Raw genomic sequence first — 17,738 nt, 5'->3', positions numbered from 1 at the left:
AGCTGTGTGAATGACTCCTTGTGGTCAACCATCTCAAAGGGTATTGCTAGATCTAACAAAATCAATGACACTTGACTTTTTTTCCATTGCCTGGAGATCATCAATCAAGGATATAAATATGATACATATTTTATCCCCAAACCATTGCAATACCTGTTACCAGACAGACAAAGATCCAGGAAGAGTGTTCCAGATGAATCCAGAACTGTCTGGACATGTCCTACTTAATATCCTTCCCCAAAAAAGGAAAGTGTGAGACAGTGCAGTAATTGGGGAGGCCAACAACATTTAATTATGGCTGTATAAGCAACAGACTAACCACCCTTTGGTTAAACTGACATCTAGCCCACTTGGAGAGAACCAATAACAATATCTGTCAATAAACCTCCCCATTGGTTCTCACCAATCATAAAATGCATGGACCCATAGTAGCCTGTACCTGTGTAGGTGGAATAGTATCAATGAAATTGTTACGTTTGTATCCTCTGCTCCGATGGAAACAGGCAAACTTGTCTGGATTTGATCAATATTATTCAGAAAGCAAGTCCAAAATGCCTCACAGTCAGATATGCTAGTCTACTACCAAGTACAAATTACCAGGACTCTCTTGTTTATTTCTCAGTTTCTTTAATCAATGTGATCAATTCCCTTTGTGTTAATAACAATAAAAAAAATCAAACCAAACAAACACCACATCTATACACTCACCAATGCAAATCAATCCAGTAGAATCCAGTTTACTGCCAGGTGAACACTCACAATTGAAAGAACCAAGATTGTTCCTGCAGGCGCCGTTGACACACGGGCTGATTTCACATTCATTTATATCTATAATCCAGAAGGAAAAGGTACCGTTAGGACAGCCATGCATTTCTGGAAAATATTATGCTGTATAAATGAAGCCATGAACCACGATATGCCAGAATGTCTGGTAAATTTGGCTTTTTTATTTTTTTTTAGATGAGGTACACAGTATGCTGGGGCAAGCACTGTGTATGTATGTGCATGTGTAAAGAAGTATTTGCATATTTTGTACGTGTTAATTAAATGTCGCTTTCTTAGAAAGGCCAGAAACTTCCAAGAACTTGGACTAAAACATTTTCCAGAATAATTTATAATTGTCCTGTGAGAAATCAAAATCCTTTTTCCATGGAAAGCAATGCATTCCCAGCCACAACACACTGTGCACAAACAAAGGCCTTATTGTTTCTGTCATCTAGGCTCCATGACGCTTTGGAAGAATTAAGAAAACCTTGTCAGAAACAAAGTATTACAATGCTGGCTGCAATTCCATAGTCCTGGAAAGTGCTCAAGAAAGAAGACTGAAACTGTAATACTCTAAATAGTATTCCACTCCAGCTACTCTCCTTCTCACTTTCACCCACATGGTTTTTTTTTAAGCCCGTCCACATGTAAGAATAAGACTCCTGCTGTCAGCATTAGCCTTTTTAAAAAAATGAAATTACTTTTTAAATAAAAAAAAAAAAACTACCAGCATATTCTTCCTAACAACCACCAATTATATCTTTTTGCAATTCACCAATTTTGTTTTAGATTTGGATCCTAAATCAAATTAGACATCCTAATCCTAACAGATAGTTCCTGTCATGGGTCACGAATGAAAAGTTTGGGTGCATGCTTATGTTCTTAAATAGTGATATACAAATAATGCCAAGCCCATAACCTAAAACAGCCTGACACAAATTAATTAAAAATTAAATAAAGGACCTAGGTAAGTATTGGAAACAGGAAACATATCAATGGCTGATTTTCAAGGGAAAACAAACTATTCCACTTATTTTATAGAAGTAGTACAAAAGGTTCCATTTTCTATTTGGTGTAGTATGCAATATCAAGTCTTCATTTCTCTACATGTTTATCTCTTTATGGGCTTTTGAGGTCATAAGAACAACAATGAATTTAAACTGTTCACTGAATCACCTGTGTTAATAAAATGATGGAGCACATCTAGAAATCTGAAACCTTTAGGAAACTGATTTCTCTCTCCATCCCCCCAAAACGTACTGTACTGAGGGACAAAACCCACTCTCTCTTTAATTAATAGGACTGTTCAACTAAATAAAGTGATCAGGACTTGGCCCTTGATATAAATTGTTTTTGAATAGTGACAATGCTTTATGCTAGTATACAGAGCAGCTGCTTTTGAGAATAAATTCAATATTCTTGTTCCCATATGACTAGCAGGAACAAGGAATTTGGTGGAGGCAGATCACAGAGTGATGCTGGAGATACCTTAAATATTCACCACCTGCTAAATGATTCTCAAGATACAACTAACTTTGGAGAACCTACATGTAATGTACTTCTGCAAACCTTGTTTTCAATGGCTATACGTTCTTTAAAACTGAGAAAACAAACAGGGAGATGAGGGTATCTAAACTATGGTAGGACATGTAGCTTCTCCCTTTCAAAGGGCTACCAGGAGAAACAGAGCAGTCTTCTTTTTCGCTATTAATATAGTATATTACATATGCATATATGTATATTACACACACAAATACAATAGAAGATATTAAGGTTGCATAGACAAGCACTCTAAAGTTAGGAAATGCCAGAATTAAGGTTTTCTGTGCAACGTTAATTTGTGCACACTGGTTGTGCATACTGTCCACTGTGCTACAATCTTTAATTATATGATCACATACTATTTTGTTCCCCAGGAACCCTGCCTCATTCAGTGCACCAGGATGGATAGCGCCCACTTGATGAACAGCTATTCAATATTTTATTTTATCCTTGCTGTGCAGGTGTGTAGCCCTGCGTCTTATTTACTGCACACTATTCAAACCCTGCTCTGAAGAGTGAATTATTAATTTCCTCATGGGCTTTTCTATGGTGTTCGGCACTCGAGTATTTCAATGCTTCAACAAATATTAATGAATTTACTTTCACAATGCCCTTGTGAGATAAAGGATGGTGTTATTACCTTCCTTTTATAGCTGGAAAACTGAGGCACAGAGGGCATGTCTACATTGCACACTAAACCTGGACTCTGACTCAGGTTTGAACCCAAGTCCTTTTTTTGTCCACTCACAAATCAGTGTCTCTCAGGTCTGCAAGCACTCGGGACCGGGTCCTAGGACCCTGCTAGCGGGTGGGTTCAGACCCAGAGTCCTACTGAGACTTGGGTCCAAGTCTCGTCATTTTGTAGTATGCACACAGGTCAAGCCACAGCCCCAAGTTAAGTCTGCATAGTGCAGTACAGACGTGTTAGCATGACTGTGAGACTGAGGGTCCAGCAACTATAAACTCAGGTTTACAATGAAGTTGTGGATGCTCAAGCGTGGGCGTGGAAACTGAGTCCACAAGCCCAGATCCCACGGACTCAAGTTTACAATGAAGTGTAGATGTGCCCAGACATACAAAGCTAAAAGTTTCTAATTATTGTAGGTGCTCAATGTGAGATGCCTACGGCCTGATTTTTCAGAGTAGTTAGCATTATAGAGCACTTTATATGTTCACAGCACATCTCCCACTGATGTCAGCTGCAAGTGTTCAGAACTTCTGCAAACCAGACTAATGGTCTGAAGATAGGCACCCAAGGAACACGCAATTAGTGGCCATCATGAAGTTTGGTTTAAGTGACTTGCCTAGCATCAAACAAGAACTCTGTGTCAGAGGCAGGGATAGAAACCAATTCTTCAGGGAAACATTCAGCTTCCTTAACAATGAGACCCCCCCTTTCTCTTCCTGCAATAGCCTTCCACATTCACTACACACTTTCCAACTTCTGCAACAAATGAGGCAGGGTTCCTACAGACAACAGTCTCATTCTCCACACAACCTGATTCATCCCTAGAGTAGGTCCATACTGTGCACTGAAAGAGGCAGAGGTCTTGTTGAAAAAAAGTATGCAACTTATATGTAGTATGCAACTATATCATAAGGCATGTGCACTGCACTGGGATGAATTAAGGTTGCACAAGAACCTTAATTCTAGTATTTCCTAGCCTTTGAGTGGCTGACTTTGCAACCTTAATAATGTTATTTTAACATATTTTTGGTGTGCAACTTCCTAGGTTTTTAAAAAAGTAAATTGAAAAAACAAATTCCTTCATCTGTAATAATATTGACACCCACACAGATCATCAGCAAAATTGGAACCTTTAGATCAGGGGTGGGCAAACTTTTTGGCCCGAGGGCCACGTCTTGGTGGGGAAATTGTATGCAAGTCCATGAATGTAGGGCTGGGGCAGGGGTTTGGAGTGCAGGAGGGGGTGAGGAGTGCGGGAGGGGGCTCAAGGCAGGGGGTTGGGGACTAAGGGCAGGGGGTGCCTGCAGGCAAGGGCAGTGCACAGAGCCCTCTGGCCTCCCACCCCACCCCCAGGGGCCATAGGGACATAGTGCCGGCTGCTTCCAGGAGTGGCGCGGGGCCAGGGTAGGCAGGGAGCCTGCCTTAGCCCCACTGCGCCACCGGGTTGGCAATCCCACAAGCCGGATTGAAAGCCCTGACGGGCCGGATCCGGCCCGCAGGCTATAATTTGCCCTCCCCTGCTTTAGATCTAGCACATAAACCTCTGCCACTTGAGCTAAAGAAGTAACTGATGGCAGTAGTAGGTTGCCATCCTCTAAATGGACTAGCACTAGTGAGGAATCACACAAGCTTCCAGAGGGTTTACACAGATATTTGCTGACAGCAGAGCAATAGTGAGATTCAGGAATCTTGGATCCTATACCAAACTCTCTCTCCTCACACTTTCCTCCACTTGCACACAAATACTCCTACCACCCACATTCCCCATCCTCACTGGCTCCAAGTCCCAATCTCCTTCCTGTACCTTCTCATTCTATCTGTGTCCTGTCCCCGCTGCATCAGGCTCCCTGTACCCATCTCTTTGTCAAGCCAGTCACATTTCTGCCACTATGGCATCCCATTTCTTTATGAGATCTACCTCCCCTCCTCCTTATCCACTGGTTCTCAGTCTCCTTTTCCAGACAGTCCCAGTCTCCACCCTTCACTTCAGGTCCCTATCCCAGTTTCCCTCTCCTCTCTTCCAGCTTTTACTCTCAGTTAATATTCCCCACACCCAGGCTTCTTGTCCCAATCTATTCCCCCTGCTCCTGCTACCCTTCCCCACCTCCCTCGGTTTTGGTTCTTGTCCCCTCTGTATTAGAAGTGGGCATCTTCCTTCTTCATGCTCCCTGGGCACAGCAAGGATGTCACTGAGAGCACAAAAGAAATAGGATCTCTGCCGTCAGTCCAGATACGAAGACCTAGCCTGCCCACAATAGCCCTGAGCTGCAACTGCAGGGAAAGTCCTTCTCTCAACCCTGGACTGGGGAATGTTCAGTACTGACAGAATCCCAGGAATTTATGAGCTAAAATCTAAGATATCTGTATTGAGAATGTGTGAACTGAGATTTTTCTAACATTTATAATTTGTCCAGATTTTCACAGGCATAGCTAAAGGCACAGTACTGGCATAAAAGCCACCTGTTTGCCAAATTTTGAGTCCCTGTACTAAACCACCCAAGTGCTAGAGCTTTTCAAAAATGATTACTAGGATTTTTTAACATGAGCAAAACCACATTTTCCTTTAGCTTAATTCTCAGAAACAGCTAAACTGTTTTGTCTGAAATTTTGCAAAAAGGTTCAGCCTGAGGCAGACACCCAGCATGGAACATTTCAGCCCAAACGTTTAAAAGTATGGCAAAAGTTACAAAGCAACTGAAAACAGCTGCCCATATAACACACGCATGCATGCGCACATACACACACATACACACACACACACACACTCTAAGTGCCTACATTTTAAAAAAAGAGACATTCTGCTAACCAAATAGATCATCATCAGTCCAAACACACTTAAAATATCTAGTGTTAAAAACATAAAAAGTTTAAAATGTTTTGTTTAAAGAGATACCATCAACTTGCAATGTAATCATTTACAAATGATGTAAAAATACTACACCTATCTCTAAATCTCCATGACGCTTTCTGTGATTCTTCAATTACATTTTCCATTAAAAAAAATTTCTTTCCCAATTTTCTGTATGAAGACCCACACAAACAAAAAGGAAAATGATTAAGACGCTGATCTTCTAAACACAAACCCACCCACCCCATCTCTATTTTTTCCAGTTTGTTTACTTTGTGCATTTGACACAGTTTGGCTCCAATTCAGCAAAGCACTTAAGCACATGCTTAACTTCCACTGAAGTCAACAGGACCACTCATTTTGAAAGTTAATCACATATAGAATTGTTTGCGTAACAAACTGACTGATAGCCTAAATGATCATACAGGGGGAAAATTACAAAGGCCCCCTTTCAACAAGGCACTTAAATGTGCAGAACACCATCTTCAGTGCTTTGCTGAACTGAGGCCAATGAGCGTCATATGCACAAAGTAAACAAACAGGAAATAATGTTTTCCCCTCTTTCTTGTAATAATACTATTGCTACAATTAACAGCTAAGAAGTAAGATATTTTCAGACAAATGTGACTTTAAGTTGATAATATTCCTTTAATTTTTAAAATGCAAAGCAAGCATATGTGAACATATTTATCATTTTTAAACAAATATTTTTCTTTAAGTGTGGTGTATATATATATTGTCATAGAACCAAAATTGAAGCAATCCATTGTACATTCCTTGAAATAAACTTCAAAGCACGTCTGGTTTACATTTGTGGAAACACAATCTAAACCACAGAGCTTGTAAAAATTTCTACTTTCACAGACTCTCAAGACAAACAAACAAACAAACCCAACAACAACTTGCAAAGTTTTCACAACTCGGTTATGAATAGAAAACAACACAGGCTTTAATGTTTCATTATGGTTATTGCTGAAAGTTATATTAATTAAAACTATATTGTTGAACAGCATGCATCTGAGTAATGTAAAACGTTACTATTGAGAGCAAAACTTTACAGCTAGTAAACTGAACGGCTTACCATTCCTTTGAAAACAGAATTTGGAAGGAGAAAAAAAAAAAAAAAAGAGTGAAATGAATTCATTCCTCAAACTGCTAAGCCACTCAATGTTAGAAAAAGTGTAATAGATTTTATAGTTTCATAGACAGTTTTATGCCAAACCATTACTGGATCATTTTTGCCTGATCAGCTAAATCTAAACTTCCGTCTAACTACGGGATTTTTAGATGGATACAACAGATCATTCATAAAGCATGTGTGTATAATTTAATATGCACACAAGCATATTAACAATAACTGACAAGACACTTCAGCTCCTGCTGTAAACAAAATATATTTTAGGGTGTCTGGATTAAAATAATTATGTTCAGAAGGAAAACTTCCCCAAAAGTTCAGGTTTATATTAAACCTGAAGTTTTGGGGAATGAGGTACCAAGTCAGTTTCACCAAGTGGAGAAGTAGATAGAAATATCTTTAATATTCTGGGTTTATTAGATTCCAAATAAATAGCATTACTGATGATCAAAAAATTACCATATTAATTTTTAAATAGTACATATGTAACGGCAGTAGTCAATACTATAAGGTCAAATGTGCCCTACCAAACAAGGATTGCTTACTGTGGAGGGCAGTGCAGAAGTAGTAATGGGTGTCAATACGTCTCACTGAGACACAAAACTTCACTGCACATGGGCAGTACAGCCACTCAATCACAATTGCTCTCTGTAACAGGGTGTGCTTCCCTCAAGTAGCCAACCAGCTCTGGTGACTGATCTGAAAGGGGTGAATGGACCACAACCCTAGCTTGTCCTAGCTCCTTTTGGTGTAACAATGCTAGCCCAATATAGTCTTGGTACTAAAGGGAGCACTAATACTGTAACCACAGCCAGCCCCTATTGTGATATATTGCTTACTTATGAAAATGCAGAAGTTTTCTTATGAAAATTTGAAGTTGCTGTAGGTAAACAACAAACAGGAGTTTTGTTTATTCATTAGAATACCCAGAGCAAAAAATTACCTATGACCTGTTATCACTTTGAAGAATCATGAATGATCATTCAAATATTTTTTCTTTCAGTGGCAGAATACAGGTACATTTTAAATTTACATAACAATCCACTAATTGGGCTACAATTTTGTCTGCACGCTTCCCCTCTCTTACCCATCAGTCATTGCTTGCTGTAGTTGTGAAATCTCTGTATACCCCACGTACCTATTATACTGAAATGTTATACCAGAAATTATAGTCAGAAGCACTGTGCTGTATAAGTTTAAATAAATCAGACTTGCTCACTATTTGTATTTTTATATTTGATGCAGGCTGGTTAAACTGATCATAGTTAATGCACCTTTTAAACTTAGATAAAAGTTAAAAGTGGCCATTCTTTCAAATTATGAGTTGAATTTTCTTGATGAATGGAAATGACTTTCAGGCTTCTAATGACATATCCTTGCATGCTCCCCTGAAAATACCACCCCTATCACAATTTTATACAGTGACACCTAGACCATAGGCCTAGTTTTGTTTTGAATTAATACGTTAATTTGTCTGGTTATGTTCTCAGACTGAAAACCAAAACTGGATGGAGATGTCCTTTTTAATTCCATTTCAATGATTTCAGCTCAGTTGTTTGTGTTCTGGTATCTTGTTCAATACATTAGCAAGTTTATGGTCAGAGTTAAGCTTTGAAGTTAAATATCAAGATGAACATGCAAACAACATCTCTCTTGGTAATATAATGTCTGTCTGCAGCAGATTCAAGACACTAGCATATTAAGCATAGAGAGAAAACCACTTTCACTGCTAAAACTATTTTTAAAAAATATGAAAACTTAAACTCTCAAGAATAAATTTTAGCTAAATACTGTGTATAGTATTCTAAGACAGTATAGTGATGAGTACAGTATAAATCCCTGGATATGACTGATAGGAAAAGACTACTCTGAAAAGAATGCAGTTGGATCTTTAACAGACAATGAGAGCAGACAAACTCTCAGTTTTTAATGGATGCATGGAACACAATTCCCTTTGAATGGAAAAGGACTGAGTTGACCCTGCCAGGAACTGAACCACTGGTTCATGAGATTCTAAGTATTCCAAAGCTGAAGCCTTCAACTTGCAAACCATTCCCTTTGGAAAAGGGCAATTCACAGTGATAATACTGAATTATATAATTCAAGTGGCCAACCCAAAAATAACACTGAAAATTATCAAAAGTCCACTATTCCTGGTAGCATTATGCATTTCTGTTCAAAATAAAACAGAAATTAACACCTCTGCTCCAACTTCATTTATCAGCACAATCAACACCAGAGATCTGCACTCACAGAATGCCCAAGAGATAAATGTGCATTTTCTTTAACTTTCTCTTCAAAGTATTCTGTTTAACAAAACATACTGTCATGTAGAAAATGAACTGGCTATATTGGAGGAAATTCAGACATGCCCCATCATTCTAACAGAATTCCACTGAGAGCAATTACAAGATGCATCTTTTGATTTATACCATAATATAGGCCTTTCTTTCCCTTCCCTTCATTGTTTTGTATCACCCTGAGTCTTCTCTGCTCATCTCATAAACTCCAATACTATAATATCACAGATTAGATCAACACTATCCAGATGGCTCCCACTGCAGCATTTTTACCTTCACATGTGTCAGTCTCAGTGCTGAATACATAACCCTTTGGACATGTACAGCTGTAGCTTCCAGGTGTGTTTCGACACAGGCCATTGTCACACAGCAGTCTGTTCACTGAACATTCATCAATGTCTGGAAAAGATCAGGTAGACATATTAATGAACAAGTCTGCCCTCCTTTTCTCCAAGTATTATTTTAACTGGACTCTCAGCAGCAGTCATGTGTCTGACATTCAGTTTTCTGCATTTGTATCTGAACAAGGAGAAATGCCAATACTTGGTTTCAAGAGGTTAGTTAACTTTCAAATTCCTCTTACCCCATATTCTATATTACATTTAAGAATTTTCACTACTATTTTGTAAATACATATCAGTTTTTCAGTAAAGCACAGCTCTATGTTCTCAGCATGTCCTCCATTAGAACACGGCGACCTTGGGATATTTAGCAGTTTATAAACAGCCATGATTATTGCCCTTGGATTTGTCTGTTTGGCAGCCAGCAGTGATGTTAAACATGCTTTTAACAAAAATTCATTAAGAGTTACATCACTGTGCTAATCCTTTTTTCTGTGCAAATATTTGCTATCAGAGAAGGCACAGTAGGAAACGCCTACACTAATATCTACATATAAAAAATACCCTGCTACACTCCAGCTGATCACACACTGAAATATTGCAACCACGAGTGTCTCATGAGTGCCCATATTTCTACCTAGCTACTGATTGATAGCAGATATATTACCACAAGCTAACATTAAAGCTGAAAAGTCAAGCACCGAAAAATCCGAAAAACCCAAAAGTTAATGTTGCTCCTTAACTTTACTTTAGACATTTGCAAATCTTCTATAATATACATTAACAAACAATATTACTGTAAACTGCTTATGCTTAACAATGAAAACAAAATTATAAAATCTAATTTTTTAAAAGTTATTCTGTGATTCCCATTACTGTAGTATTTTAACACCTCACAAACACTTTATCCTCCCAATTTGTGAAGAAAGTGCTATCATCCCCATTATACAGCTGGGGATGTAAGAGAAATTAAGGGCTTAATCTAATTTCCATCAAAACCAATAAGATGATTTCAAGATACTTCAGTGGACATTAGATTGGAGTGAGTTGCCAAAGGTCACACAGAAGTCTGTGTCAGAGCTGAGAAAATAAACCAGCCTTTCTGAGTTCCAGTTCAATGCTTTAACAAGACCACCCTTCCTCTCATACAACATACACCTCTACCTCGATATAACGCTGTCCTCGGGAGCCAAAAAATCTTACCGCATTATAGGTGAAACCGCGTTATATCGAACTTGCTTTGATCCACCGGAGTGCGCAGCCCCGCCCTCCCGGAGCACTGCTTTACCGCGTTATATCCAAATTCGTATTATATCGGGTTGTGTTATATCAAGGTAGCGGTGTATGTGCAACTTAAAACTGTAGGAGCAACCTTTTGGTATTTCCAGTCTTTTGACTGCTTGATTTCTCAAGGTTAATGTTTCAGTAAAGAAAAGGTCTATCTCCCTCTTTAACTGACAATTTTTTAAGAAGAGGAAAAAGAAGCAAAAAAGGACAGAATGACGTAATTAGAGAGACAAGGTGAGTGAGGTAATATCTTTTACTGGACCAACTTCTATTGGTGAGAGAGACAAGCTTTCGAGCTTACACCGAGCTCTTCTTCAGGTCTAGGAAATGTCCTCAGAGTGCCACAGCTATGTACAAGCTAGAACAGATTGTTTAGTATAAGTTGTTAACACATGATAACAGTTTTCAAGTACGTAAAAGGTTGTTACAAGGACGAGGGAGAAAAATTGTTCTTCTTAACCTCTGAGGATAGGACAAGAAGCAATGGGCTTAAATTGCAGCAAGGGAGGTTTAAGTTGGACATTAGGAAAAACTTCCTGACTGTCAGGATGGTTAAGCACTGGAATAAACTGCCTAGGCAGGTTGTGGAATCTCCATCATTGCAGATTTTTAAGAGCAGGTTAGACAAACACCTATCAGGAATGGTCTAGATAATACTTAGTCCTGCCATGAGTGCAGGGGACTTGACTAGATGACCTCCCGAGGTCCCTTCCAGTCCTATGATATTTCATGGGACAATTCAAACGGAAGTGGCTTTTCCAGTCATAGGGGGGAAAGGAGGGGGGGAAAAGGGGGGGGGGGGAAGCTCAGGGTGAGGTGTGTGGTTTAAATGGGTTATAGATTGTTGTAATAAACCAGTATCTCTATTCAGTCCATGATTTTTTGTGTCTATCAAAGTTATGAATTTAAGATGCCAGACTTGTCATCTGAAGGTGTTGTGCAGGTTTCCTTTGAGGATGAGGACTGAGAGGTCAGATATAGAATGATCACTTTGTGAAAAGGGTTCATCCACAGTGGATATGGTGTTTTTATCTTTTAGCATTTTTCTGTGTGAATTCATTTGAGAGCATAGTGATTGTTTCATTTCACCCATATAGTTTTTATTGGGGCATTTAGTGAACTGGATGGAGGTACACCACATGTTGTGTTAGGCTTGCGTAGGACCCTTGTGGGAGGTGTTGACCATCGCAGCAGTGGAGATATCTTTCTAGGTTTTACATCTGTTCTGTCAAAGTCTGGTGCTGCTTTGAGTTGGTATGGCCTGTTCTGTGGGGAGCTTGCTTCTGATGACAAACTTGGAGAGGTTGGGGTGTTGTTTGAAGACCAGAAGAGGAGGTTAAGGAGAGATTTATTTCAGGCTGTAGTCCCCATAGAGTATGGGTTGTAAGAGGGCTGCTCCTGAATGTACAGACTGAAAGGGGTAGATTTTCTAAAGAGATTTTGTGCTTTTTCATTGTAGCTAAACGTACCATCCACTTTTCTCACACACTAAAGGTCCTCTCCTGCTTCCACTAAAATCAATGCGAGTTTAACCATTAGTAATTAATTAATAACTCAAATAACTTACCAACACAGTTCCTTCCAGAGGGATCAGGTTCATAGCCACTGTTACAATTACAACGATAGCTACCACGTAGGTTTTCACAAATTCCATTGGCGCAAATATCAGGATCCAATGCACACTCATTAATATCTGTATCAATATAATAGAGAAGATTAATGCAACTATATTACACATTTAATGCTGTGAAACATCTTATCTTGGAATAGTTGCACACATAGAAATGCCTCTCACTCAAAATATCTATTTTGTAAGTGTAGTGACTATGGATTGAGGGCCGAAGAGCCATTCTTTGCACATTTTCATCTCATAGGATCCAGGACTTTTCCACATTAACAAAACAAAACAAAAAATTACTCCTTCTATATGTTGATTCCTCTGGTTTATATAGATCCATTCAGATACACTGGAAAGAACAACAAGGATGCCAGGCCTTATTGTGATCTCACTTAAACCTCTTTTACACTGATGCTACTCCACTTATTTCCATGATTTACTTGGACTGATTAACAGTGGTGCATCTGAGATCAGTATCTGGCCTGCAATTTATGTGTACACCGATACATACTCAGACAAACACTTTGTTAACCTTGCATTAAAGATTATAAGATGTCCAAAGCTTTCATAAGAAAATGTAAATCAGTGGAATCTGGTCTACTTTATGGTGTTATTACAAATCTATAACCAAAGTTCACTAACCTTGACTGCATCTTGGGGAACACAAGGCACATTTCATGCTACATCCTACCTCCCTGTAGCACAGATTTCGCCTAACAAGTCCAGACCCTCCTTTTCCCTTAAGAGGGTTTTTTTTTTTTGGTAGAAGTTCAGTACCCTCCTATGCCCCAACTTTTCTGATGTCTTCAGGGAGCAACCAGGTGGGTCCATGAATAGAATGAAGGGAGCAGGACTGGGTGACTGTTACTGCCGTGTGGTAAAAGCAGTATGACTAGGGTGGAGAGACAAATGGACATGACTGGGAATGAGAACTGTCTGTAAGGGGGATTTCCTGCCTGCTCTCAGTAAAGAACAGATGAGGAGGAAAACACTGCTTTGGTTGGGGTAGGGGGTTCCGGTTTGAAGATGTTCAATTTTCCCCTGCTTTGGGGAATGGTTTGAGCAAGTCAAGTTCTTCAGAGTAAGCAGCAGCAGGGTCCTCTGCGAACCTGTTTTCACTTGTATGAGATCCACAGCAAAGGTTACAATTTCGTTCAGGCCTCCAAAAGGGATTTTAATTTATATTTGATCCCTGGAGGAGATTAATCTTCTGAAGGCACCTGGCAAAGACTACGATCTGTCTTATATCCCTTGTGAAGAGTTACAGTCTTCAGGTACTGAACAAAGACTGTAACCTCCACAGAGGACCTCATACAAATTCCCATAGTTGGAAACTATAGCTTTGCGGGAAATGGTTATTTCTCTTGTGAGATTTACAGGCTCACCAAGTGGCACTAGTGGAGCTTCTACAGTCAGTAAACCATAAAGTACTCATCTCAGAGAATTTACAAACTCTGCTTATGTACTTCACGTTACTTACGTGAAGACATTAAAAATCACAGCCTGTAAAATGATAAAACTAGGCCCATATGCTTACAATATTGAACAGAAATAACATTTTCTTTTTTATTTAAGTATTATTTTTAAATGCTAACTATGCTATTGCTGAAAGTACTATAGTAGGGTATCATCCTGCTCCCACTGAAGTGATGGGAGTTTTACTCCTGATTTGGATGGGAACAATTCTCATCCTTTCTTAGAAACCTTTGATTTATTTTAATATTGTACCATATTAAAAAGATACCATATCTTGAAAAAAGCCACTAGCCACTTGTATCTTATGAAAAATCCAAATGCTGAATTCATACTTTTGAATATTTGTTTTACTTTCATTATTTTTCATGAGTCTTATATATATATATATATAAGAAAAAAAATGCAACATTACCTCGTCCATCCACAGTAATGCCTACTCCACTGCTACACAGGCCATGGAAATCAGCTACTCGATTGAAACAGAAGTTGTATAAAAAATGTTAGTTCTAAACCTCCAAGTACATACTTGAATGAAAACTGTGACATCATGAAACGAAACACTAAAAGGAAATATATGGTATTATCCTCTCAAAAGTACCATCTCCTCGAGTTAGTACCTACAACAGTAACATCACACATGATGCTAATTGACAGCTTCACAACAGGGCAATGTCACCCCAGAAAGCAACATGGACTGTTCTCCAAAATATGGTGATACGAATACGGTTTTCAAGGGGTGTATGTGGCAAATAAACTGTTTCTTCATGTTCTCTGCATTTTGCTGTTACTAAAGATGAGTGAACTAGTTCTTATTAAAAAATTAATTAAAAAAGAGTGGAATCAACCCTAATTCCAAACTGAATAGTGACTGTACTTTACACTGGACTGATTTGGTTAGGGAACCTACAGCTCCTTGTCTAACGCCTTTAAGGTACCTTTTCTCCGATCCAACATAACCTCTTCTGGCTCACCCTACGCTTAAAGATAATTATGAGGCCCAGCTGCATCGATCCAGACCTTGGTGCCTACACCCTGAATTCTCACATAGTCTGGACAGCTCTGGAGTTTGGTGCACTCTAGACAGCACTGGGCATGGAAGAATTTAAACAAACATTTTCTTCTTTTGTTCACATTAAATACTACAAATTTAGATTACCCTGAAAATAAATGCTATGAATCTGCTTTGAAACAGACTTATTAGTCTATGTTAGCTGTGAGATCAGAAGAATTATACAACTTTACCTGAGTTCTTGGCAGGACATGGGTGACATGGCTCTCCAAAGCCATAGTCTGGATTGGCACAGCAACATTCAGATTTTGTCACTGCCCCAGGGAAAGGGCGGACACACACTCCTTTTTTGATTCCTCCATAGCACGTGCTGCGCATATGAGTATCTAAGAAAGGGGAGGCAGAGAAATAATTATGTTTTCTTACACTAGGAAGGATATGAATGAATACTCTTTCAACAAGAACCTGAGGTCATAATCTTATCCAGTGAAAGGGATACATTTTGTCCTGTATGCAGGATGGCTCACTTAGAAGCCACCGAAAGCCAAGTGCCTGCATCGAAGAACAGAATTTGGCTCTAGATAGTTATCTGAATGTTCCCTTTCCAAGTATATGTTCCCATCTGTGGTGTATGTTCTTTCCAAACTCATCTGTCATTTGGAGGCTGATTCTGCATGCTTATGTTTAATAGTACAGTAACTTACTCCATGAAAAGTGCCATCGGACTCAATGGCACTACTTATGAAGCAAGATAGTACTCAGTGTAAGGGTAGCAGAAAGGAGCCTTTTGATTGAAGTTCTTTGATGCACTTGTCTGCAAAATGCCTATGACACTGTGAGTATCACTAACATAAAATAAAATAAGATAAAATCAGCCCCACGTAATGTGATAACTTTCAGATTACAAATACTTTTCCGCGAGCTAGAATGTCTGAATAATATTATTCAGATCATTCAGTGAATCATGTAGTATAGTCAGGTAGAAAGCTCCTGTGTCAGATCCTGCAATACTGTAGATTTCTAAACACCATACAGACTCCTTGAAATTCTATCCAGAGGATTACGTATGAATGAAAATTTTGTTACACACTATTTGAAATAACCTACTTTATGTCTGAAACAATTATATCATCTTTTTGTAAAACTGAAATTCCCAAATGAGTCATGAATCTGCCTCATGATTTCTTGGCATCTTAAGGGCATTTCCTGTTGAAACTGTAATATTTATGGTATATCTTTAAGAGATACTAGTGATGACCCATGGGTATGGTTCTATGAGTGAGGTGGGCAAATGTGTGTGTGGTTCTGGCAGAGTTGTGCTGATTTGTGCATAGGTTGAATAGTGGCAGTTGGGCCAAGTAATCCCCCATCCCTGCAGTCTCCCTCATACACCCAATGAAATTACAACATGCAAATCAGATGGAGAGAAAGAGTAGTGATTGGTTGAGTTACCTCTGCTATCACAATTGTCTAGAATTCTTGGTATGACAAAGATAGATGCCTTTCTGTAGCTGTCACACAGGTGTAATTCATAAAATCAAAATAGCCAACAACTTAAAAACTGGATGGCAACAGATTGCAAATCCCAGCAATGACAGGATCTGGGGATATTCTAAACAAAAAAGAGCTCTCAACCATGCATGTAGCTGTATATATTACTTCACACTGACTGAATAGACATTCTGGGCTTCAGAATGACACAGACAGAGTGGCAATTCTGGAATCTTATAAGTAGCAGCAGTCCATCTTGAAAGCTCCAAGCCGTTCAGTTACTGTGTGCCATGCTATAGCATCGCAAGTGACTAGAAAAATGCAATTCTGGAGTAACAGTCCTTGCCACAGATAATGAAGATGCAGGGTCAGAGGGATGAAGTCAGGGCACTACTAGCACTTGAGGCCTGTTGTGCTTTCCTCTCTTCACTTTCCCCTCTCTCTCAACCACCTTTTTTCAGCCTCTTTGACTCCCTGTTGCAGCACAATCCTCCAGTGTAACCTGTTGCTAACTGCATCCTCCCCAGCTTTATGTTGAAAGTTTTCAAATTCCTTTTGCAAAATGTCCTTGAACCTGAGTCTAGGTTGGCCTAGTAGCTTTGGAGCATCTGCAAATTCTCCATAAAGGAGATCCTTTGGAATGCATGCATTCAATGCAGATGACCAAGCCAGTGGAGATACCTGTGTCTAAGAATGATGAGTAGACTTGACCATTTCGCTTTTTCAAGTACTTCGGTGTCGTGGACTTATGTTTCCCACTTCATATTTAGAATACAGTGAAAACAGCGGGTATGGAAGATGTTTAGCCTTTGCTCAAGCCTGCTGGGGGCAGTCCACCACCATACAGCAGTGTGCTCAGAATGCAAGTCTGGTAGGCCTGTATCTTGGTGTTCAATGTTAGTTTCCTGTTATCCCACACACGCTTGGTCAGCTGGCCGAATGTGGTGCTTGCCTTTCTGATGCCAGAATTAATCTTGTCATCTAGAGATAAGTTATCCGATACAGTCGGTCCCAAATAGCATAACTTGTGCACAATTTCTATCATGGTGCTATTAAAACTTCTGGTGCAGTCAAGAGACCTTGGGCCATAATCAATGTCTTCTTTAGACTAATGGTTAGTCCAAATTCACCACAAGCTAGCACAAAGCTATTACATAAGATTCCTCCTTCCTTCCTTGTTGAAGCAAAGAATCTTATTATATAGATATTTGCAGCTGCGTACACTCACAAGTGAAATA

At 39.2% G+C, this 17,738-nt stretch overlaps 1 protein-coding gene across 1 annotated transcript in view; it reads right to left on the bottom strand.

Annotated features, from left to right (window-relative positions):
* The window catches only part of FBN2 (fibrillin 2), a 250,004-nt gene that overhangs the window by 120,835 nt on the left and 111,431 nt on the right, over positions 1–17,738 (bottom strand). The window contains exons 16-20 of the mRNA XM_024193355.3: positions 15,243–15,395; positions 14,413–14,466; positions 12,474–12,599; positions 9,552–9,677; positions 709–828 (exon numbers count right to left, since the gene is read on the bottom strand). Coding sequence (XP_024049123.1) covers positions 709–828; positions 9,552–9,677; positions 12,474–12,599; positions 14,413–14,466; positions 15,243–15,395 — 579 coding nt within the window. The remainder of the gene's footprint in view (positions 1–708; positions 829–9,551; positions 9,678–12,473; positions 12,600–14,412; positions 14,467–15,242; positions 15,396–17,738) is intronic.

This window comes from Terrapene carolina, unplaced genomic scaffold, assembly GCF_002925995.2.
Source record: "Terrapene carolina triunguis isolate 2854851 unplaced genomic scaffold, T_m_triunguis-2.0 Scaffold113, whole genome shotgun sequence".
Classification (NCBI taxonomy): domain Eukaryota; kingdom Metazoa; phylum Chordata; order Testudines; family Emydidae; genus Terrapene; species Terrapene triunguis.
This window is presented reverse-complemented; position numbering and strand designations above follow the sequence as displayed.